General features: G+C 41.9%; 2 protein-coding genes across 4 annotated transcripts in view; both read left to right on the top strand.

Annotated features, from left to right (window-relative positions):
* Positions 1-9391, top strand: part of LOC311058034 (protein kinase C epsilon type-like) — a 98112-nt gene extending 88721 nt beyond the window's left edge. Inside the window, exons 12-16 of one of the 2 annotated variants that reach the window (XR_014602022.1) lie at positions 336-474; positions 785-973; positions 4653-4799; positions 5213-5777; positions 5847-9391. Coding sequence is in view for 1 of the 2 variants with exons in the window: in XM_084075309.1 (XP_083931435.1) it covers positions 336-474; positions 785-973; positions 4653-4799; positions 5213-5359 (622 nt within the window). In the remaining variant the exon portion in view is untranslated. Of the gene's footprint in view, positions 1-335; positions 475-784; positions 974-4652; positions 4800-5212 lie in introns of both variants that reach the window. The other variant, XM_084075309.1, reaches the window with a different exon arrangement.
* Positions 9392-13666: 4275 nt separating this feature from the next.
* Positions 13667-24947, top strand: part of epas1b (endothelial PAS domain protein 1b) — a 57074-nt gene continuing 45793 nt past the window's right edge. Inside the window, exons 1-2 of one of the 2 annotated variants that reach the window (XM_084077216.1) lie at positions 13667-13738; positions 13771-14135. In XM_084077216.1, coding sequence (XP_083933342.1) covers positions 14110-14135 — 26 coding nt within the window. In that variant the 5' untranslated portion in view covers positions 13667-13738; positions 13771-14109. The other variant, XM_084077215.1, reaches the window with a different exon arrangement.

The raw sequence follows: 24947 nt of genomic DNA, 5'->3' as shown, positions 1-24947 counted from the left end.
ACCATCCCCTCCATCTCAACTTCATTCCCCTACCTCGCCTCCCATCCTGCCCTCTTGTTTCTCTCCATCTGACCCCCCCACCCACCCGTCCATTTTTGTGGTGTGTGGGTGTGGGAGACAAACGCCAAACGTGTGTCTTGAGTCTGTAGATAACCGAATGAACCGAAAGAACAAAATCTTATAATAATTTCCAGAAAAAGCGGTATGATTGGGATTCCCTCAGTGTGATATGCCCTGCTGTGTGTTTGTTCCATTTCTGGTGATTAGATGTCCTTGAACGGACATAATTCAACAAGTCATCCATCCTCTCTCTCTCTCTCTCTCTCTCTCTACAGAGACCTGAAGCTGGATAACATCTTGTTGGATGCTGAGGGCCACTGTAAGCTAGCAGACTTTGGTATGTGCAAGGAGGGGATCCTGAATGGAGTCACCACCACCACCTTCTGTGGCACACCGGACTACATCGCACCGGAGGTAACCTCTCTGTCTGTCTGTCTGTCTGTCTGTCTGTCTGTCTGTCTGTCTGTCTGTCTGTCTGTCTGTCTGTCTGTCTGTCTGGCTGTCTGTCTGTCTGTCTGTCTGTCTCTCTGTCTGTCTGTCTGTCTGTCTGTCTGTCTGTCTGTCTGTCTGTCTGTCTGTCTGTCTATCTGTCTATGTGTCTGTGTCTGTGTCTCTCAGATGCACTCCCGGTCTTAATGGGTTAATATTACAATGTATTGTATTGTATTGTAATGTGTGTGTGTGTGTGTGTGTGTGTGTGTGTGTGTGTGCGTGTGTATGTTAGATCCTACAGGAGCTGGACTATGGCCCATCAGTGGACTGGTGGGCCCTGGGTGTGTTGATGTACGAGATGATGGCTGGACAGCCTCCGTTTGAGGCGGACAACGAAGACGACCTGTTTGAATCCATCCTTCACGATGATGTCTTGTACCCAGTCTGGCTCAGCAAGGAGGCCGTGTCTATCTTAAAAGCGGTCAGTATTAGCAGGCTGCATGTGTGTTAATTAATTCTTAATTCTTTATTTGGATCCCCTTTAGCTTTCACAACACGGGGGTCCGCAATGTTTTGCGCAATGTCTCTCCTGTGGTACCACATCAATACAACATGGATTTGTGGACAAAATCGTATCCAACGATAACAAAATATTCTAAGTTTTGGGTCTGAGAGTCTAAGGGTCGGTTGCACCAAGTGGGATTAAATAAAGCTTAGTTTAGGGTTAATCAAAGATTTGTTGATCTAGGATTTATTTTAATTCGAGTTGTGTTGCACCACTTAATTTTAAGCATTGCTTAACAAATCTGTGATTTAAATCCTTAACCTGTGATTAAAACGTTAAACAGTGATTAAAACTTTAAACAGTGATTATTTCATGGATTAAACTTTGTTGTGTGTCCGCCATCTTGGATTTGCTCCACCAGGGTTTTCAATGGGGGCTATCAGTAGCTGGAGCAAGGGTGGTATAGCTGCATTCCTGTCACTGCCATGTTCAATTGCAGGCCCAATTTTATCAATTATTCTCATTACAGACTCTTTGCTGAATCTGTACCGCCTTTTAAATTCAGCATTATCATAACATTCGACTGGGTTTAGACGGTCCCTTATTTTTCTTTGAGCTACTCTTTCGTTTTCATGAAGCCATCTGATATATGCTGCCATGTTTACATTTAAACCACCTGTACTGCAAGTTTAGAATTAATCCCTTACTGACATTTAAATTGGAGTTTAAAGTAGTGGTGCAACAGGATTAACATTAATCCAGGTTTACTGTGAAAATGAAAACCAAGATTAAAAGGATGGTTTAAAACTAAACCTGGTTAGTGGAAACTAGGTTTAAAGTTTGGTGCAACTGGATTAATAGATAAACCTTGATTTAAACCAGGTTAAAGCTTAATCCCTCTTGGTGCAACTGACCCTAAATCTCATCAAATGGTGGTCCGTGGCTCAAATGCCCAATAAATAATGGACCTTGATATGAAAAGGGTTGAAAACCACTAATGTACAATATTACGGTAGCCTTGGGAACCAACGGTTACCGAGCCATGTGGCCCATAGGAAATGATCCGAACTCCTGTTTCTGTTGCGTGAGGCGACTTGATATACAAGTACACCCCCTGGACATGACACTAGTACTGTATGTTGCAGGGACTTAAACCCAATCCAATCCTTGATGCTGAGTGCCAAGCAGGGAGGCCTTCGGTCCCATTTTTTATAGTCTTTGGTATGACCTCCCAATCTCAGGGCGGACACAAGGCTAACCACAAGGCCACTGAGTTGGTGGTTCTGTGTGTGTCTGTGGATAATCTAGCAAACCACAGCACCACATTTCTTGTGCACGCTGCCAATACACCAAGGAAGTAGAAGTGAATAGTTTTTACATAATGTTTTATGTTTTTTTTATATTTTTTTTATTTTCAATACTTTTATACTGTAAGTCAATGGAGGCCAAATTGGGCTGAAACTTTGCCCAAATATGGAGGACTGATGTCAAAGTACTGAGGTCATACTATAAATGGCTGATAGTGGCAGTTAGTGATGCGCGGGTCAGGTTTTCATAACTCTCCCCAACCCGTCCCGCAAAACAATATATAAATCCACGACCCGGCCCGTCCCGCAACCCGCAAAAATAGCCTACCGACCGACTTTTCAAGTCCTTAGCAAGTCCATTCAATTGCTTTCGAGAGAGAGGGGGGGGGGGGGGGGAGAGAGGGGCATTGTTATGGGCCGTTTTACCAAGAATTTACATCTGCCCATCATTTAATTCATAATGTTCCGTTGTTACTCACGCCAACCACGGTCCTCTCGGAAGCATCGCGAGAGAGAGAGAGAGAGTGAGTTGAGGCATTTAGGAAACGGGAGCGAACAGAACCATATAGCACCATACAGGTTCGGTTTTGCTGCTATTGACAATTCATATTTTTCCTGTCCTTTATATTGCGTAGGCTACATGAGAGAACATTAGACAATATTAAACGTAGATAGATACGGTGAGTGGCCTACTACTACAACGTTACAAGGGACATTCAAATATAAAGTTGACATGCAGCGGGATATCATTAGAGGCAGCTGTGCATGGAAATCAAATAAGTAACACATTGAACACAAGCTCAGATGATCCCAGGAGAGAGAGAGACGGGAGAACAGGATAGAGGGAGTGGGACACAAAATAGTAGAGATAGAAGGTACCAGAATGCTTTTTCTTTTCTTTTTTTTTTCGTGTGTTGACCCGCTCCGCTCCGCCCGCGATAATTGTGTATCACTAGTGGCAGTAGCGTAGGAACTGTGGGGCTGGCGTTGCTGCGGCCCCCCCCCCCAGCGGCGGGTGGCGGAATATTATTTTAGTTGCCCAAGCAACGCAAAAGATACATTAAAACAAATATACTCAGGAGATGCACAGTGGAGATGTCAGTTCTAAACGGTAGAAACGGATATAATATGAAGATTTGACCAAGAGGGGCTGTAACTCTTCTGTCTCTCGTAGCTAAGGTAATAACTGGCGTATTACCTTCTTGGTCCTTTTATCACTTCTTTTTACCCAGGTCAATAAAGGCTGGGTATGTGAACAATAAATAACTATACTACACTATAACTATATACTATATACAGTACACTCATTTACAGTATATCTACGTATTTCCTGTTGTCTTGACTTATAGAACACAGGCTAACTGCTCCGTTGTTCCTGTCGATCCATGACGAAAGTGTGCGTGCATGCATGCATGTGTTACATCGGACAAGGCATTTGTTTGTTCATTCTTATTTTTCCACCACAAGCTGTTGCGTTTATTTTGGCCTCTGTGTGGGTTTGCCGGCAAAGCCTTGTGGGAAAATGCGTGTCTGTGTGTTTAACTTAGAGCAGCCTATGCCTTGGACTCTGACCAGTCACATGATGGTGGATGATAGCAGTGATTGGTGATATCATCAATATCGTGCTACATTAGAGGACGATATGGGCACATGGTTGGTACTGATCACTCTTTAAGCACAAATGGAGTAGCTTGGGGGTGGCAGGTTGGACTTTATATAAGGAGGCCCTGGCACCCTGTTGACCCTGTGCGTTTGGTACCACTGGGATTCCAACCCAGGTCTCCCACATGGGAATCCAAACATCTATCTACTGGGCAAGGGAGATAGTCCGGGCTTCAGGCAAGGCCACTTTGCTACAATCTGACCTCTTTACTGAAATATACATACCATAAAGGTAGGTATGTGTAACATGGAGGAATAGGCAAAAAGACAAGATACTGTACATAGGGGTGCACTGACCTTATGCTCCTTGTGAGTCTCTCTACTATCCCCAAAAAGCAAAAAATCTTTAACAAAGTAAAATAATACTTTTCTTGAGCCTTAAAGATAGAAGAATTGAAAAGAAAATACAGTATGAAATGATCCTAATCTAAGGGTAAATCCTGATTTATACTTCGTTGCGTGCCAGTGTTGTGCATCGAAGACAGCAGATCTACAAACTCACAACATGTCACATAGTGACACATTGTGAGTTAGTAGATCGGCTATTTTTGGTTTGCAACACGATGCGCAACCAATTACAAATCAGCTGTAATAGTAGTAGACAAAGGAATTGTTCCTTTTTCTGTTCACCTTATCCCTTCTTTCTCTCTCTTTCTGTGTGTCTCTCTCTATCTCTTTCTCCTTAGTTTATGACTAAGAGCCCTAACAAGCGTCTGGGCTGTGTGGTAACTCAGGGTTTGGAAGAGGCCATCAAACACCATCCATTCTTCAGAGAGATTGACTGGGACCTGCTGGAGCAGAGGAAGACCAGACCGCCATTCAAACCACGCATTGTGAGTTATTACATGCACACACACACACACACACACACACACACACACACACACACACACACTATAAGGCGCACTGACGGTGCGCCTTATAGTGCGGAAAATGGTACATAGAAGTTCAAGAGATGCTTTGTAGACCCAGAATTACATCCATTAAGGAACATTATGTGTTTTGTTTAGTTTTTTTACAAACCTGGTTGGAACTTAATATTCCAGAAGAACCACTGTAATCTAATCCTGAGATGTTTACAATAATTTACCTTATTATTCTGTTACGAATAAATGTATGCACTAGTCACTAGTGTATGTCACACAGTAAAATCCTCTTTGTTATGTGTGCAGCCTCAGTCTTTGTACAGTGAAATATTTTGGGATGACATCTCTCCTCTCTTCTTTTCTATCCTCTCTTCTCCCAGAAAACCAAAAGGGATGTGAATAATTTTGACCAGGATTTTACTCGTGAGGATCCTGTCTTGACACCGGTGGACAATACCATCATTAAACAAATTAACCAGGACGAATTCAAGGGCTTCTCCTACTTTGGAGAGGAGACTGTGGCATAGAAGTACACTTAAGAACACACGCACACGCACACGCACGCACACACACACACGCACACGCACACACACACACACACACACACACACACACACACACACACACACACACACACACACACACACACACACGTTTGTGTATAGAAACATGCACATGTGCATGTTGACACACCTGTCCTCCTGTACACACATAAGATGTGCTTATTCCGTGCACCCCTCCAATACACACGCACCAGCTCAAAAACATAGTATTATTGCACCCGATTTAATAATGATCGCTGAAAAATGTGTCATCTGAGAACTTAGACCTGACCACTCCAGGAGATATGCCAGACCATTTATATTCCCTCATCCTCATTTGTCCGTTTGCGCATGTCAATCTGAACATTTCACAAATCGTGATGGAAGTGGAGGTCAAATAACTGTCATCAGAGCCAATTAGTTTGTCATCGCAGATCTGTTCTAATCCAGGACGACCTCTGATCTACTCCAGAACTGCAGACCCAGACAAACTTGTGTGTGAATGGATGGACTGCTCTTTGTTACATCACCACCACAGTGTAGAAAAAGTTGGGAAGACAAGGTCATGGGCTGTGCCTGCGTGCGTGCTTGTGTGTTTGCGTGCGTGCGTGCGTGCGTGCGTGCGTGCGTGCGTGGGTGCGTGCGTGCGTGCGTGCGTGCAGGCATGTGTGTGTGTGAACAATTATGCATGTTCGTGTGATTCAGCACACTCTTGGATGGAACAAGCTAAAATTGTTTCTGTACAACCTTTTTGTCTTTTTCATTGTTTAAGAATGTTTTCCTTCCCATACCACATATGTGAATGCAAAGATATCACTGAACCTATGATTGTATTAAGAGTAAAAGTAAGATCTTGGAGAAGAAAAAAAAACTTTGAAAGTTGAAATGCAGTATTGAAAGAGACGTGTGAAATAAACTAGGTAGCAAGATTTTTCCCAGTGTTCTATTATCACATGTAAGAAACATGTTATTTTGTTATAATAATGGCCTGTAATTTTATCATTTTTCATTGAAACCTAGCTACGTGAAAGCTACTGTCCCCTTAGCTAGAAACTCAAACAGGCTAGTTGTACCCATAGATCTTCATAACATTACTAACAACTATTTTCCAGTTAACTGCAGTGGCATGAAAATTAACAGGCTCAATACAAAATGCTTTAAATGGATGTTCAGTTTCCATCCAAGTGTTATCACGTGACTTGTGATCACATCAAGAAACATGAATTCATGTGGCACATGTCAGTAACATTTCATTAGTATCGCAATACAAGGTTTTTGCACTCTCATGGAAGTGGAAACAATTTTGGTCACAAAAAATATTATGCGATAAATAATGCTGGAAAAATGTTGGTCAAATAAATAATGATCGCTGGGATGTTTCCACTGTCATCTCACGCAATTACAGACTTTCCTCTTGGAAGTGTTTTCTGACATGGCTACATTCTACTGTATGTTCGAGTAACCTATTTATTCGCTTCAGCCCACCTCAAAATTCGCATGCTATTTCAATATTTCAAAAGTCTGCTTAAAATTAGCTTGACCATCAGATGGAAATATAGCAGCTAACTGTCTTTCTTGGTCCTGGACACAAGCTCTGTAAATGTTCTTTGTCGTGTAAATTTTTTCTTGAAATGCCTTTTGTAACTGTGTGATCAGTTACTCTATGGGACCTATGGTCACTATAGCCTCAGTGTTCACGAGATCCAAATTTTAAATGAATGTCATGCATTTTAACCAAGTGGAATGTTTCAGTCATGTAAACTAATGTGTTTACATTGAATGTATCTGGTCTATGGTGGATGGTGTGCATGTGTGTGTGAGAAACCTTCACAGGATATTCCATAAGAAGTTCCCTCTCAAGATTTTGTTTGTACTTTCAAGTATTTTCTTTATTTAAATACTTTTGGTTGTCAGTGTTATCTGTCTTTTTTCTGGGTGATCCTCTTGCTGACGTGTCAGAAATTTCCTTCGGCATAACTCGAGGTGTGGAAAAGAATCAACATGGCCGTTGCATATCTTGCCCACTCCTCTGTACAGGCCACATCTTGTAAATACAATCATCCTGCCAATTCTATTTAGAGGAAACAGCAGAGGTGTTACCCCTGATTTATACTTAGTATCATGCTTGAAAATAGACAATCTACAAGCTTACAACCTATCGCAGCACAGCGCATTGTGAGCTTGTAAATCTGCTCTTTCTGGTGCGAGACACCGTGTAACTAAGTATGAATGAGGCTTTACACCCGGGTGCATGGTCAGGAATATGATATACCTTAATGAATAGATTTTTTTGTTTTTTTAAATGTCCATGTGCAATAGATTTTTTTGTTTTTTGTCTTTTGCTCGTATTGTTGTTTAATGTTTTTGTTTTTTTCCACCACTTATTGCATCCCCATATTCTGTCATTCAATTTTTGCTATTGACCTCGTAGCTAATTTTAGTTAGTCTTTCTTTTCCTATGTCCTTTTATCTACGTAATTTTAGCTTTTCAAGCGCAAGTGCAACAGCTGGTCACAGCGTATCACAAATGACGTGGTTGTCCTTTCTTCACCGTTGAGTGCTTCCTTCAATCCCTACTCACACATTCATATACACAGGTACAATAATCTGGCTGAGGTCAAGTCATGTCAAGGTGGTAAATATCTCACACACCAGGTTTCCTCTGCATCGCTTATAATTCCTCTAGAAAAACGATGCACAACCTTTTGAGAATTCAATTTAGCCACTTTACTTGCAACTATAGCAGCAAATGAGGCAGTAGCACACACAGATCAATTTCATGTAGGTGCAGAGAAAATCTCTTTGTGGAATAGTTTATTATTAAATGTTGTAGTTGTGGGTGCATAGATTTCCCAGCTGCACACCAACTATACAAAGCACTGAGTGTGTTATCCTCATTTATCTCTGTAACAGACAAGTTACCATGTAACCTAACATGCAAATAGTTCAATATATTACAGAGGCATTGCTAGTACTATAGTAGAGAAAATAGCAACTATAGTAGTAATAGTAGGCTAGTAGTGGCAGTGGTAGTAGTTTTTTTGTGGTAGCTAGTGGTACACAAGAGCATTATCTTGCTTAACACAAATCTACCCTCTACACACCAAAGCATACATGCTCTCATGTGCGTGTGCTCACACACAGACACACACACACATTTATGTCAATTAATTAACCAGCAAGGTAGTTTGGAGAGTAATGTGACTGTTGAGGTGATGTGAAAGCCTAGGTTAGACCAAAGATTCATACTTCCTCGTACGACGGTACGACACAAAGAAAAAGGCTAAATTAGCTTGTAGATCTGCTATTTTCGGCGTGTGACACATTGCACGACAGAGCATAAATTAAGCATTAGAATGTTGGGGAGAAAAATCACTGCGGTCTGAATTAACCCCTAAAACTCAGATACAACTGGTTTAACCACTGTACGCCTGTTCTGCTGTATTCTGTTCTCCTCTCCTCACTCTGTGACTCGCTTTATAATCTAGCTGATTATGATCTGAAAAGTCTTTGTACTGTCTCAAAGTGTGCCCAAACTTCTTTACACTCACAGCCCCTTTACTTTGACTTCTTTGAATGTTTGAGAGTGAAAAAACATATGAGAAAAAACATAGTAAGCCTTGTTCAATCGGTTGTCAAGTCATGAAGTGAGTCACACTGATTTAGTATAATATACAAAAGTACAATGGCATGAGGTCCCATTCAAAGCATCGTACAGTACAGTAGTTACTGTATGTAGGTGGTTTGACATTTTTATTTGCAGTTCCTGTACCTTTTATATGTATATTTTGTCACCTGACCTATGTTTTTTTTCCCCCATGAAATCTCTGTGTTATTTTAATGCCCTTCATTGTTTGTATTTTGTTGATGTGAGCTCTTTCTTTTTTCTTTCCTTTTTTTTTTTTTGCTGCGTGCCAAATGTACTGTATTCTCAAAAGGATGTGAAGGTGTATTTTAATTTTTGGAAACCTATTAAATATGACAATGTCAAAAATAAAATGCCATTTTGCATATTAATTATTCCTGTAGTTCAGGTGGTTAAAGTCCACAGTACATTCCTCAGTGTTAATTTACCCATTTGCATTATACAGTGATATTTTATAAAACCAGTAAGACTCCCTAATCGGGAGATAAGCGACCGTAGGTCACAGGCATTTTATGTGAGCTGCAGTGGCAGGGGGTCCTCCACTGGGGGCGCCACCACTTTTGCATCCGTTCTGGAGCACCAGGAGTGGGTGGTCCCCGGGAATGCCCCGTGAGCAGCCCCGTTGGGGTGGTCATTTGGTAATTTGTCCACATGTGCTCATTTTCTACACTTGGGGGTCCCCGAGGCCGCTGGGGGTCCCTGGAGCTCCGGGGGTCCTTGGAGGGTGTAGTTTGGCAGGTAAGGAGTGTGTGTGCAAAATCTGGCATGGATCGGGGCAACGGGTGCGGAGATATGAGCAGGGCAAAAGTGTGACGGACGTGTGTGACGGAGTGACGGAGTGACGGACGGACAGGACGGACACCTGGAGCAGGTTTCTATAGTAAGTGCAACCTACGGTCGCAATAACTTATTTTCTGAGGTCAACACCTTTCATGTGAATGCACATAAGAAAATACCAACACATAAATGATCTGCTTTAGTACAACTGAACAACTAACTGCAAGGGAGCCCAAATTACAGTATTTCACACCTAAATTAATTATTAGCCGAAGTGTGTCAAGACAGTAATTGTTTTGACACAATATTGGTGGCATGGAATTAAACATCCATTACTGAACAGGATAGAAGCTAGCTCTCTCACATAATCTTTGAATTTGATATCTTGTATACCAAACCCACGTACTGTACGTACGAACGCACACACGTGCGCGCGTGCGCGCATATTGATATGCAGTATATTCAGATTAACTTGTGTTGTCACTTAGATGCACTGTTTAGGTACATAAATGTGAAAAACATGTATAGGCACCCAAAGTCTGCTGAGACTGTTTCCGAAACATGAAATCCAGACACCCTACACCTGCCTACACAAAAAAAAACAAGATCAGTGACGCACATGGGCAGTTTCAACTGTCAGCATTCAGCATGCTTCATCTGTGCAAGTTAACAGGCACTGTATTCTAATTCTTTACCTCCCATGAGGACATCACTGCAGGTGGCTGAAATCAGATGTCTGACTCATTATGTTTACAGGACCAACTCCCCAAAAGTTCCCCCTTTGAGTCCCTAGTCCCTAGCTCTAATCTGTAGAGCTTTCTGCAGTCAAGCAAGGATTTCACATCAACATTCCAACTTATGGTGCAAAATCTTTGACAACATAATTGTAGCCAATTGTGCAGAAATAATTCCAACAAATGCGTGTAGGGCAGAATTAGGCCCATTTCTGTTGATAACAGCATTATATTTCATGATGCATTTTAGGGTCATTCCAAAAACATTCATTTTAAAGCATTAAATCCCAATCTTAGCCCTGAAAAGAGTCATCTAAGGTGCTGATGTTGGGGTGGTGCTGTTCAGTGATGAAATGGTGTTATTAGGATCTACAAGCTGGCTGCTTGGGTGTTTTCAGGTGGTTGTTAAGCTTTACAACTTGGTTGCTAGGGGTGCTCAGGGTGATAGGAGGTGTTGCATGATGGTAGGTGGTTGTTTCTAGGTTGCTAGTACAGCGGCTCAGTGACTGCCAATTGGCAACTGAAACAGGGAGATGTGACAAATCATGGCAACCAAGAGAAAATATTCATTGTGTCCACTCTCCCTTGCGATGTGGTCATCTCCAATTTACACAACTGGATGACAATTCTAAACTCAGGATAGGCCAGGCAAACATGGCATCCTGTTGCCCAATATGTTGATAAATACCAGAACATTAGGAACACTGAGTGACCAGGACATTGATCACTCAATGTCTCTAGTCACTCAGGACATTCAAACATCTTTGACCACACACAGATGCACACATACACCCGTTGTTGTCTGCAGGGCAGGTGTATAATCAGTCTGTGGCCTGGCTGGGGTGCAAACTCACTGTAATAATACAGTGGCCTCTTGTCAAACTGCAATAAAGGCTCTGTTTCTGTACACACACACTCTGTGTGTGTGTGTGTGTGTGTGTGTGTGTGTGTGTGTGTGTGTGTGTGTGTGTGTGTGTGTGTGTGTGTGTGTGTGTGTGTGTGTGTGTGTGTGTGTGTCTCTCATATTATATGAGACATAGGAAATATGTTTTGTCTTAACCACTGCTGTATCAGGACAGAGCAGAACCACAAACTAGTTATCTCTCATCTTCATCATGTAGCCTGCTCTTTATGACAGAACTTGCTCATCTTCATCACATAATATGCTCAAATGATGCATTGAGGCACCAGTAGTATGCCTTTTAGGAAAAAAGTGCTTTAATTTAATCTGACGGAAACACATTTAAGCCAAAATTACAGCTGCAGTACACCACCCAACCAATTTGTAATAGATTTAGCCTCTTATCTTGAAATATAATTTTAGTTTTGACAGTGATTTTTATTTACAGATTTCTGGTACAGTACATCCATGGGTTCCATCTTTGCACAGAACTATGCCTATTCATTCAAAGGGGTTATTTTGAAGAAAACTACTACAAAGAATATCTACCAACCTAACATTACCATTTTGGGTGGGAACCCCCATTTGTAACTATACCTTTCAAGACGGGAACCCCTTTTGGGAGGCTATGTACAGTATAGCAACATAATGTTTTGGTAATTTTTTAATACATATTAAAAAAATAAAACTATACATGTTTTTCAGAAAACTTCAGGATTTAGAAGGAGTTCAGGATTTAGAAGGAGTTTTTAGAATCGGCCTCAGGTCTAAATGGGTTAAATGGTTTAGATACATTGATATCTTCTGTATTTTCAAGGGTAACTTTGATGAAATCCAAAACTTTGACAACATTGAATAGTTTTGTCCTAATTTGAAGTTTACTTTGGAATTTAGCCAAGAAAAGATGTTTTTTATTTTCTAGACATGTGGGTAATGTTTACTATACCTCGGCCATATCAGCCCTGACGAAAAAGGATAGTAATTTTGTATTTTAAAACAAAATGCAGACACCGGAGGGTTAAAAAGCATTGGCAGATTCCCTCCGACCCAGAACTGGCACCATTGTTCAAAGACCGTGCCTCATTTTCTTTCAGATGTGGAACAAACTTGAGAGATTCATTAGTGGGAGTTGGTCCTGTAAACATAATGAGTCAGACATCTGATTTTGGAGCATGCTTACGTAAGGCTTACCTAGGGTAACTATCTGTGTGGCAATTGAAATTCGAATTTCAAAAACGTCATTGTTGTCCTCACAATGAGAACAGAAGTACTGGTGAAAGTGAGTGGCAGCATTATGGACATATATTAGTAATAATCGCTGCACAGAGTTTATTGACAGAAAGTTGCTCATAACATGACCACGGTGGATTTTTATGTAACAAAAACTTGACAGAGATAAAGAGGATAACCCAAGCTGTCCATACAGCTGCAATATTGGGGAGTTTATCGTTGTTTAATACAATCAGATAGGAGTTTTTCTGTTTCATGATTAAGCTGTCAATGGAGGGTAGGGTATTGCAACTTAGGTGCAGATAGCATGCTGTAGATTGTAGATAGCATCTAAATTGCTTGCGGCTAGACTTGTTTCAGTGGCAGGCAGCATATAGACTTATATCAGGTAAAGAACATGTCGACTAAACTTCCAGAGTTAAATTAACTGTGTGTGGGAAGCCTCAACCAGCGAGCCTGGGGGCCACAGTAGTCTCTAGGGCAGTGGTTCTCAAAGTGGGGTCCGGGGACCCCCAGGGGTCCCTGAGGGGGTTCCAGGTGGTCCTCAGCTAAATTGGTTGGCATCCAAATCAGTTTATCCACTTTAACCCTATATAGCCTATACATCAACAAGCTCACAACCATCGCAATGTGCTGTGAACTTGTAGATCTGCTATTAAAAAATACATACATTTGAACACACATCTTGTATGTTGGTCCCTGGCAGAACATCTTTTCAGTTGATGGTCTGCGGCCAAATAACATTGATTTGGGGTTCCTTGACATGAAAGAGTTTGAGAACGACACCACTGCTCTAGGGTACCGTGACACAGGTCCAGGAGTGCCCTGAGCCAAAAAAGTTTGAGAACCACTGGGCCACAGCCCACAGGTGTCAAACCTCCTCATCAGTCTCTCACAGACTAGCACAGATAGACAGCATACAGGGGGTGGGGTGGGTGGAGGCGGTCCCTGGTGACGGATCCCACCAATCACGGGGCCGGGGGTTGAGGAGCGGCTGTCAGCGGGGCAGCTGATCGCAGCAGGGCAGAGTGAAGTGCGCTCAGCGTTGGAGGGGGGATCGACCTATGGTATCATTGGTATGGGACCGAGGCAACCCGACTGGCTGGAGTTTCGTCCTTGTGAGGGAACCGTGAAAACTATTGACAAGTGCGGAGCCACCGTGGAACGGAACCCTGCGTGGGCCAACGATCACTAATACCGCGAAGAAACAGCCCTCTGTGGACTTTGTCTGTGGGTGAATCGGGTGACAGGGCTGTACAATCCTCGGCAGTGATCTGAGACTGTATAGCCCCTGTGTAGAAGGTTAATGACATAAATTGTTAGCTTTCAATTTGCGTGTATAGACTACCATTATTTTCTATTTTATTTTACATTGTATCTAAAGTTGGACTTGGACTTTCGGGGAATTTACACTGTTTGTCCAGAGAGGTTTGCAAGAGAAAAAGTCATGACGGCGGACAAGGAGAAAAAGAGGTGAGACACTTTTCTCTGTCGATTTTGTTTGTTTCTATGGTTGACATATTTACAACAGATTAAAGTAATTCCACCCTTAACAGGGAATAACTGTCTATTTTGGGATTATTGCCTGAACATTGGCATAGTGAATATAATGACTGATTTCAACCTGTTGCTGCACAGGGCACCGTCTGTCTCTCTCTGAGTGATAGTGATCTATGGCCGTTTGCCTGATTGATTCATGACATTTAAAGGAGCTCGAATAGACTTGTTAATGACTGCATGGATTAAAGCTAAATAAAATCTCACGACTGAAAATGTTTATATAAGTCCTAACATGTGATTTGTGAAACAGTATGAAAATACCCCCCCCCCCCCACACACACACACACTTGCTGATTCCTAAACAATTTACACAATAAGTCAAATGATGATGTTTTAGTGATTTTGTTCCTGCTGTTCTACATATAGGCTGTAGCCTACTGCCAACCAGCCAGGTGAAGAAATCACAGACTGAGGCTTTAACCGTTGCTTTTATATGAAATAGCCGAGACCATTAGGGTTTTATGGAAGATGCTTCTGAACATAATTGCTAGTTTGACCACTTTAAATGCTCTACTCTTAACAAAAATAACCGAAAATAACCGATATACAAGCTCTCAATGAGGGCTTGTTGATTGGCTATTTTCGCTGCGCAACATGCTTCGATCTATAGAAGACATGCTGGCTTCTATGGGATCCAAATTACTTTAATCCATGTGACTGTAATTAATGTGTTCCACTAAAATAATAAGCTTGTGAATTGATCATTGATTCATATTGAAAGTTGCATTGTTTATTGATATATGTGCTATTTTTCTAGAAGTGATTGATAATTTGCCATTTAATTCAACCATTACCTTTTGTTTTGTTTTTAACTAAGAAATGCATTGTAGGCTATGTTTGTTTTTGCACACACTTAATGCTGCTATTGGCTTTGCTTTAAGGCTCAGTGTGGAAGACACACTGCATGTGGTTCTTACTGCTGTGACCCAAAAACAACACTTCTCCATGGAAGACCACTTGTGACGCTGTGATTTAGTGTACTAGTGCATTGGTTTTCAACTTTTTTCATATCAAGGTCCATTATTCATTCGGCATTTGAGCCACGGACCACAATTTGATGAGATTTAGACTCTCAGACCCAAAACTTATAATAAAAGATTTTGTCCACATCCATGCTGTATTGATGTTGGTACCATAAATAACAGGCAAACATTGATCAAAATAATAATTCTTCTACATTCTCATGTCTAATTGTTCAGACTCCTTTAAGTAATGCAGATGTTTAACAATAATGTAACTCTTGAGAGCGTAACATGAAACCAAATGGATCGGTAAGGGTCCATTTGGTTTCTTTTTAGGCTCAAGAGTTAAATATATATATAAGGGTCCATTTGGTTACCAACTCCATCATTTAGCTGGGGACCACCTGGAACCCCCCCCTGGTGGTCCCCTCACCACTGGTTGAGAACCACTGTACTAGTGTGAACTTCCACAACCAATATATTTCATTTCAAATATTATCAAAAGCTAGACTGTGAAAGCTCAAATTTATCAGGACTGCTTTTGCGTGAACAGGGAATCATGCAGTTTTCCTTTTGATCTAGCTGTAGGCTACATAATGCAGATAATATTTACTTAAATGATCCTGCTTCTCTATTTGCTGGGACATGTTACTTAAAGGGGGTGTAAGTGGTATTTATTTGTTAAAATAATGTTATAGCTCTAACCCTAACCCTAACCCTAGCAATTATTGCTGATTGGATACAATTGGTAACCTGACCTGACATTTTAATGTTTTCATTTTACAAAAACTAATGAACTAATGAACTAAGCCATTATGTGTATTAGGAGACAGAATATTCTAGACCTACTCTATATTGTACAGTAGGTTACCTAGAAACCAGTTAGACTGCTTTCCCATGAAACATTGGTTTCAAGCGTTGGTTAATCCTGATCTGAACTCACTCTGACTCATATTGTTTTAACCACTGTTTCAACCACTAAACCCTCTATATTTAGTAAACTAATATTTAGTTTACCGGGGTCGACTATGTACTTGACCATGTATGTTGTGAGCTTGTAGATCGCCTATTTTCAGCGAATATTCCGAGCAGAATAGGGGTGCTATAGCTTTCAAGTGGAACCAGAGCCCCTTTCATTTTCCCTTCATTTATATGCAGTAGATTTATTTAAATTAAGACGATACAGAACTTACAAAATATTTTTTTTACACGTCAGAGATCATTTAACATGGCTGAGCAATGTACTGATAGTGTACCCTATACTTAGGCACAAATCCCCCTTTAAATGTGCTTCAGCTTATTGTCCGGTGTAGGAAACTTATTGTTCACCAGCAGCCGTGAAGTCATGAGCTCATGAGCTCATCTCTTCTGTGGCCTTATGGTTTCTAATTTGTCCCACCACTCATGTCACATATGGCCCATGTCATTGTGTGATTGATTGTTTGTGTGTGTGTGTGTGTGTGTGTGTGTGTGTGTGTGTGTGTGTGTGTGTGTGTGTGTGTGTGTGTGTGTGTGTGTGTGTGTGTGTGTGTGTGTGTGTGTGTGTGTGTGTGTGAGTGTGTCTGTGACTGTCCATGAAAGGCGAAGAAATAAGCCACCGTGATGACCACTTGACATCACGCCAGTGAAACAACATATTGATTTGAATCAGCCAAGGCCACAGAGGTGAATAGCCCAGCGCTGCCTTGTCTATGCTGCCAGCCCTTGTGACGAGCTGTCCTACAAACTATCACGTCGTCAAACCTAAATGTAAACACTATAGGGCTGGGCAATATATCAATATTATATTGATATCACACTTTGTAATTTTTCAAAAATGGCTATAATAGCCACAACACGTCGCATCGCTGTGTGTCGTGAGCTGTAGATCTGCTGTTTTTGCTATTTAAAAAAAGAAGAAAAAGATAAATATATATTGTCACAATATGGTATTGTGGGGATGACTATTGGTGCTTTCACAAAATGAGATCAGTAATGTCTGTATAATGTGGGGTAAAGTGGGTAAAGGCCAATAACAGTCAGGTAAGTTGAGAAAAATTACATCACTTTACTGTAAAGCAGCCTTTAAAACCAGGAATAGACAACATATACCATTATCAGGATATTCAAAATCGTAGATGACTTCTGGTCTCATATCATGATATCGATATAATATCGATATATTGCCCAGCCCTAAAAGAGAACAGAGAAATTGGAATCTCTGTCATATCGGGAAATGGCCTCCAAGGAGAATGAGAGAGAGAGATCAAGACAGAGAGAGAGAGGATAAAGGCATTTCCTTTGGCTATGAAACGGAGTAGAGCAATCTTTCGGCGGGGAGTTATCGGCCATTTTAGGATGTTGCAAGTGTCCCTGTCAGGGTGCAGGATGAAAAGGCCCTGTGTGTGTGTGTGTGTGTGTGTGTGTGTGTGTGTGTGTGTGTGTGTGTGTGTGTGTGTGTGTGTGTGTGTGTGTGTGTGTGTGTGTGTGTGTGTGTGTGTGTGTGTGTGGAAGAGTGCCTGCACACACACATTTCTGTATGTGCATGCATGTGTGTATGTGCTGTATTGTTGTGTTTGCATGTGTATGCAAACGCTTGATTTATGCATTTCAGTATGTGCGTGCGTGTTTGTATTTCCTTTTGTGTCCGAGTGTAAAAGAGCCACTGTAGTAAAGTCATCCGTTCTGCCTGGAAGTCTTAATTACCCTGATAAGTCGTGTGATTCACGGTCCCTGCCCTGGCTCGCGCTGCTGTGTTTATTTGAGTCTTGATATTTCATCAGGGCTTCACAGAGCCATGTGGTGTTATGAGAGGATCCAATTACCAAGAGCTTTTTTGTGTTCCTGTTTTCAGTGTGAGGGGCCTGTATATGCTGTGTTTCTAAAAACGACCTGTCTCTTATTAAAATGTGTTCCCTACACAGTAAAACCCTCAGTATTAATTATACTCTGAGAGAGTACAAATGTAACCAAATGGATTCTTAATGGTCCATTTCGTTACATTTGTATTCACTCAGTGCTACGAAGACATCAATTTACACTGAACATTTCACTGATTCGGTGAGTCCCAAAAGTTTGTTCTTCTTGGTGGATGTCATGCTCAGTGTACTGTACGCTCAGTTTGTCAGATAACTTTTGCTGTGAAATGCTTTCCCACAGCTGATGTACTTAAAAATGTCAGTGCTGACATTTTCAGGTTAAGTGTTTGTTTTTGTTAAGTGTTTGCCGAAGACGCGGCCGAGACTATGTTTTCGCCCTGTCCGTCTGTCCGTCCGTCCGTGAACAGCTTGGCGTGAAACTGTGCACGCACACTCCCTAGAGGCCAGAGCAGAACCTCTGCCCCAAATCTTTCACATCGGCCTGTTATTGCGACATCAGGAGGCCGATCTTAACGACTATTTCTCTATAGTCATGTGATCAAGACGGATCTGTCCGATCTTTCATATTCCATCCTGATTGGCTAAGATTGGCATCTAAAGTTTGCAGGATTGGCTGGTTTTGAACAAAATGCCCCAAAACGCAGCGTCTGATTGCCGTGAAACTTTTTCATATTTCATTCTGATTGGCTAAGATTGACTTCTACTTCCTGGCCTGGCGGAGACCTGTGCTCCGAGGAGCACATTCTTTTATTTAGTTTTTGCTATTTGTTTTTAAATCCATAAAAGAACAGAAAACAGATCCCGGCGGTGACCAGCCCAGTCTAGTTTTGTTAGTTTTTAGTCTAGAAATCTGTCATAGATTTGCTTGTGGTGGCCCACAAGAACATCACATGGACACGCACACACATAAACCTGCTTTATTACAGACATGGGGAATGAATTAATTTAGGACACAACAAAAGAGAAACAAAACGTGGAGAGAAACACAAGGCTGTAAATGGACACAAAGAAAGTTCAAGTTGACAGAAAAGAGTCAGCTTTGGCCCTGTGTCGCTCTGGACCTGTCAGCTCAGCGTTTCACACTGACCGACAGCAGTCTACTACAGCTAGTCAGGGCCCAGCTGGCACCAGGCCATTGTGCCTCTTTGTGTGTGCTAACCCCTGCCAACCCCTGCCTGCAAACACTTACCCATACACCACCACACTTATGCAAGCCTTTCAACCTGCCCTCCAAAGGACATACTGTAGGAATGGAGAAAGAGGGAGAATGAGAGAAAGACACGGATAGACAGAAAGGACCCACATGTCTAGTACAGTACTTGAGTAAATGCACTTAGTTACTTTCCACCACTGCCACAGAGGTATCTCTACTTAGAAGGGTAAACAAAATCAAACCTCTCCTCACAGCCCGTGCACACTCCTCTAAGTATTTCTATCAGCGTATGTCATTTTATCCACTCCCACCCTTCTGCATGACTCCTATACTTCTGTCCTGCTATCAGTTAGGCAGTCAGTAAGAGTTTTTCAGTGGCATTTTGGAGATCCCTGGCCCAGGCCTAAGGGTCAAGTTTGCTGCCATTATGCCATAGCTGAAGAAGTTTTCACAACCAAATGCTACTTTGCTTGTAATTGCAATAATTTCAGTTTGTTTTGATTTCTAACGTTACATTCTTGGTACTTGAGTTAATCATTATGGATATTTCTGGTCCCAAGTACCCATTTATTTAGCCATCTATTACACAATATGCTGCAGCAGACTGGTCTAGAACCGTCAGAAACAAGTAGTCATGCTTTGCATGTTATGTCAGGTCAGTACATGTACTAGGATAACACACTTGGCCTGCCAATTCCTTTCTAATGTGGGAGGGGAAGGGATATGTACTATTTACATGCATACAATACAAACACTATGCATACTGGAGCTCGGGCAATATTTGGATATTATATGGAAATTGTGATGTAAGACTAGATATTGTCTGGGAATTTAGAGAGAGAGAGAGATGCTCCTAGGAAGAAATACAGTAACAGTACATTTCCCAGCAGTGTGACTCCTCTTCAGTAGGTTTGGGCGTATGGTTTATTGTGACTAGTTATCTAAGGAGCCAGGAGGCAGCAGGGGCCACAAACATGGCCAGAGAGCTTTAAGTTACCAGGGAGGTGTGATTGCACTGTAAACCCACTGCTTGTTCCAAGGTTGGTGACCAGGGGAGACCGGGCCTTTGCCATCAAGGCCCCCAGACTGGAATAGCCTACCAGAGCGTTATTTGTGAACATTTTTGAAAAATCTCGTGTTAGAAATGTTTTATTTTATTTTGAATTACGAAAAAGTTTGAGAACTACTGATTTAGAAGGCATTTGTGGAATCGGCCTCAGGCCTTAATGGGTTAAAAGTAGGCCAAGTTGTACACACTGCCATATAGAAAGTCATCCACTGCTTGTGAACTTGAAGACCTCTCACTGTGAGGGGTCACAGCATGGGGGAGAGGGGATGGTCTGGGAACGCTCTGTTTGCCTGCCTCCTTCCATTGTTGTTTTTATCTCATTCATTCTCGCATGCTTTTCCAGACAGAGATGGAATACAGTAAGTCCATTCCATAGATTGGAAATCCCTTGATCCTTTGTTTGCATAATTGACTGAACGCAGTAAACTGGCCATTGCAAATTTGCCCATCTTACTGTAGCTTTTAGATTTCATATCAAAGTAGAGGATCTGAGATACAAAATGAAATATCACCCGCATACAGTAGATTGACCCAACAGTTTTGGAAGTACACCTGATAGAAGTATGTTATTCTGAAAACTTTAATTCTGAGAAAAGGATTTTCACATTTTGTCAGTTCAAAATAGATTGTTGGACATGTCGACACAGGAAGCAAGGGATTAATCTTGTAACGTTATTGAACGCAGGATGGCCATCTGCATGTCCACATTGCCTATGGACATATCGGTCACAATTGCATACTTTTCCCAATACCTGCTGCTACTACCTTCTGACGCCTGAATTTCCCCTGTGGGATCAATAAAGTTCTATTCTATTCTATTCTACAGTAGTTGCTGTGTCGGATCTTTTTTGACCATCTTTCTAGGAAAATAACATCTTTCAAGTTCAAACGGTGACATGATTTATGCACAATTATTGAGTCTCTGGTAACATGTCTGTTTTTAACATGCTATCACACACACCCCCATTGTCAAGCCAAGTCAAGTCAACTATTTGTATAGCATATTTAAAAACAACAGAAGTTGATCCAAAGTGCTCACAATAGCATCATAACGACCTCATAAAATACAACATAGTAAAAGAAACATAAAAGACTACTCCCTCCTGCCATTTGTTGATGTTCATTGTTATTTGCGCACGGTACTGTAATATTTCCTCTTCTCTCCCCTTCTTCAAGACTCTGTCTCCATGCCACTTCCTATTTCCTGTCCGCCAGCTCCCCTACTTCCCCTTCCTGTGCTACCGTAAAGGCACGGCAGAATGCCACGTCTGATCGCGAGCTGATGCGGCCGATGCCCCCATTTCCGTCCATGTCTTTGTCATCTTCCGGGGCTTTGGGCAGCTGGTGGGCAGTGCCAACAAAGGGCCGGTTTTCCCGGATGTGTAGTTCTTTGACTAGTGCTATTTTTAGAAGTGAGGACAGAGGAATGCACATGAAAACATATGCATGACACGTGAAATATAAAATATTACTCCAAGTTATCCAGCAATATGAAAACAGAGCACTGTGACAAATGAAAACATCATTAGGCCTACATCATTATGAATAGCATTAACCACATGAATCCCAGCATGCCTATTCTGGGGGGGAAATTTGCTACAAATAGTCGATCTACAAGCTCACAATGGGTGGCACTGCCGGGTCATGGTTCACCAATGTTGAACCTGATGCATCAGAGGACTTCACGCTGCTAGTGCACACTCATCAGCTCCGTCAATTAAATGCATCGGGACGGTCTTTCCGTTTTTTCGCATTCAATGGGAGTGGATGGCACTTCCGACCACCAATCCCAACTGTGTGACCGGACCTTAATTGCCTCTTTCCTCCATGTCGCCTGACCCAACTGAACTGCGCAACCCCTCCCTCGACCAATCAGTCGAGAACATGTTTACGTTATTTCAGTGAGGCTATTTGTGTGCAGCACGCTCTCCTGCACTCATAAAATGTTTTCCGTCGACACAATCAAGAAGAATGTTTAATTCACCCAGTTTCCTTTAAAATGGGTGAATTAAACATGAATTAAGCGTGAATTAAACGTCCCCACAATCAAGAAGAATGTTTAATTCACCCAGTTTCCTCTAAAATGGAAGTGTCAGCAGTATGACTTCAAACGTAATTAGATTAAACAGTCCATATTAATATAGATTAGGCTATGTGCCTTCGGCTGATACTCCGGCCCTCCGTTGGATAAAGCTACGACAAATGCAGAGATTATTATTTATTTAATAAGACAATCAGAAAATTGCATTTGAGCAACACTTTTCAATTCAGTAAATAGTGTAACATACTATCAACGAAGAACTGCCCAGGCGATGGACATGGTCATCCCGAAAGTGTCGGTCGGTCGGAAGTTGGCTGATAACATGACAGGTGCTGCTGGAGGGCCTCAACCTTGTTTGTATGTACACAGCCATTCTGTGAAGGCCACAGTTTTCTTTTCTGTTCTGTTCCCTTGTGTGCAGACAAACCCTAGCCATGAATTCTACCAAACCATCTACTGTGTTAATTTCCTTCTTCAGCGAGGTTGCTCATGGTCCCTAAGCCTGTGGTGGCACTTTAGCTTGCACTGATTGGTAAGCTTAGCTACCTACTGCTGCCCAAGGGCTGATATGGCTTATCCCTTTAATAATGGCTCGGTGTGATTAGTTATATAGAGACATGGGCACATCAGAATAGGGTCAGAACCAAGTCATCTGAGAAATGTTTCATTGGACCTGATGCATGCTATAGTTAATTTCCATGCATCAAGCATGGAAATGAATCAAGCACAGCCTGATTGGTATTCTGCCTGAGGGCTCCATGTCTGCCTAGCTGACTTCCCTTACACCACCTGTGGCTGCTCACTGTCTGTCTGTCTGTCTGTCTGTCTGTCTGTCTGTCTCTTGCTCTGTGTCTTTCTCTCTGTCCCTCACTCTCTCTATTTTGTTCTCTCTCTCTCTCTCTCTCTCTCTCTCTCTCTCTCTCTCTCTCTCTCTCTCTCTCTCTCTCCTACTCTATGCTTCTCTTCCACTTAGCGAGTGTATCTCAGCTATCCCTGGGACTTTTGTTTGTTTGTTTGTGCGTGTTTCTCTGTGTGTGTGTGTGTGTGTGTGTGTGTGTGTGTGTGTGTGTGTGTGTGTGTGTGTGTGTGGGGGGGACGGGGGACGCTTGTGCGCATGGGCATGGGCTCTTTCACTGCCTATCAGAAACATCAGCAATCTCCTGCATCTCTCTTCCCCTGATTGAGCTGTGGTCGCTGCTCCAGTCTAGGACGGTTGTTTGTTGGGCTGTTTGTGTGTGTGTGTGTGTGTGTGTGTGTGTGTGTGTGTGTGTGTGTGTGTGTGTGTGTGTGTGTGTGTGTGTGTGTGTGTGTGTGTGTGTGTGTGTGTGTGTGTGTGTGTGTGTGTGTGTGTGTGTGTGTGTGTGTTTCCAGAACTCAATGTTCCTCAGGATCATAGATTAGCCAGTGCTGTATTGTTGGTCCATGTTTGTGTTACGCCAGGCGCCACAACTACAGGAAGACGCACTGTAAGCAAGGAAAGGTGTGTGTGTGTGTGTGTGTGTGTGTGTGTGTGTGTGTGTGTGTGTGTGTGTGTGTGTGTGTGTGTGTGTGTGTGTGTGTGTGTGTGTGTGTGTGTGTACGGATCTTTTTTGACCATCTTTCTAGGAAAATAACATCTTTCAAGTTCAAACGGTGACATGATTTATGCACAATTATTGAGTCTCTGGTAGAACAGTGATGGAAAATATGCAACTAATTAAATTAAGACAGTTGATCCTGTCATTTGATTGCTGCCAATATTTTAGTATGAATGTGTGTGTGAATGGGTGAATGTAATGCACAATCTATGTAAAAGCGCTTTGGATAAAAGCGCTATACAAATTTACCATTTTACTAGAAAGTTATCTAGTCCTATCCCATATTGCTCAACGATCAAATAATATAGCAATACAATACAATTTCTAAAACTCTATGTCAAGAAAATACTATGACAAAAAAACAGTTCCTGTTGTGCATCTTCAGAGCTTAATACAAAATGTTTACTTACTGTAAGAATATCAATATTTCATAGAATTATTAGAATTACCATGTAATATTTACTACAGCTGCAAGACAATTATGTAAGAATAGTAATAACGATTATTTTGGTCAATATTAACATCACAAATATGTGACACGATCACTCGTTTGATTTGATCCCTTTCTAATTATTATTTTTAGCGGTGCCAACCGCTCTACACTTGACTTTGTCCGTATGTCCGTCCGTCCGTATCAGCACGGGATGATGAGCACGGGATTTTACACAGCTATAACTCCAGTTTGCAGCATGCCACCAAGTCCAAATATGGTATGTGGACTTAGACCACCAATAGGGACGAGCATGAATTGCTGAAGTTAGCAAAGAGGGGTCCAGGGACCCCCAGCGTATGTTATGTTTGTCCGTCCGTGTAAGCACGGGATGAGCACGGGATTTCAAACAGCTATAACTCAAGTTTGCAGCATGCCACCAAGTTCAAATATGCTATGTGGACTTAGACCACTAATAGAGACGAGCATGAATTGCTGAAGTTATCAAAGAGGAGTCCAGGGACCCCCAGCGTATGTTATGTCCGTCCGTCCGTGGAAGCACGGGATGAGCACGGGATTTTAAACAGCTATAACTCCAGTTTGCAGCATGCCACCAAGTCCAAATTTGGTATGTG

The sequence above is a fragment of the Gymnoscopelus microlampas genome (genome assembly GCF_963454915.1).
Source record: "Gymnoscopelus microlampas genome assembly, chromosome: 13".
Taxonomy (NCBI): domain Eukaryota; kingdom Metazoa; phylum Chordata; class Actinopteri; order Myctophiformes; family Myctophidae; genus Gymnoscopelus; species Gymnoscopelus microlampas.
This window is presented reverse-complemented; position numbering and strand designations above follow the sequence as displayed.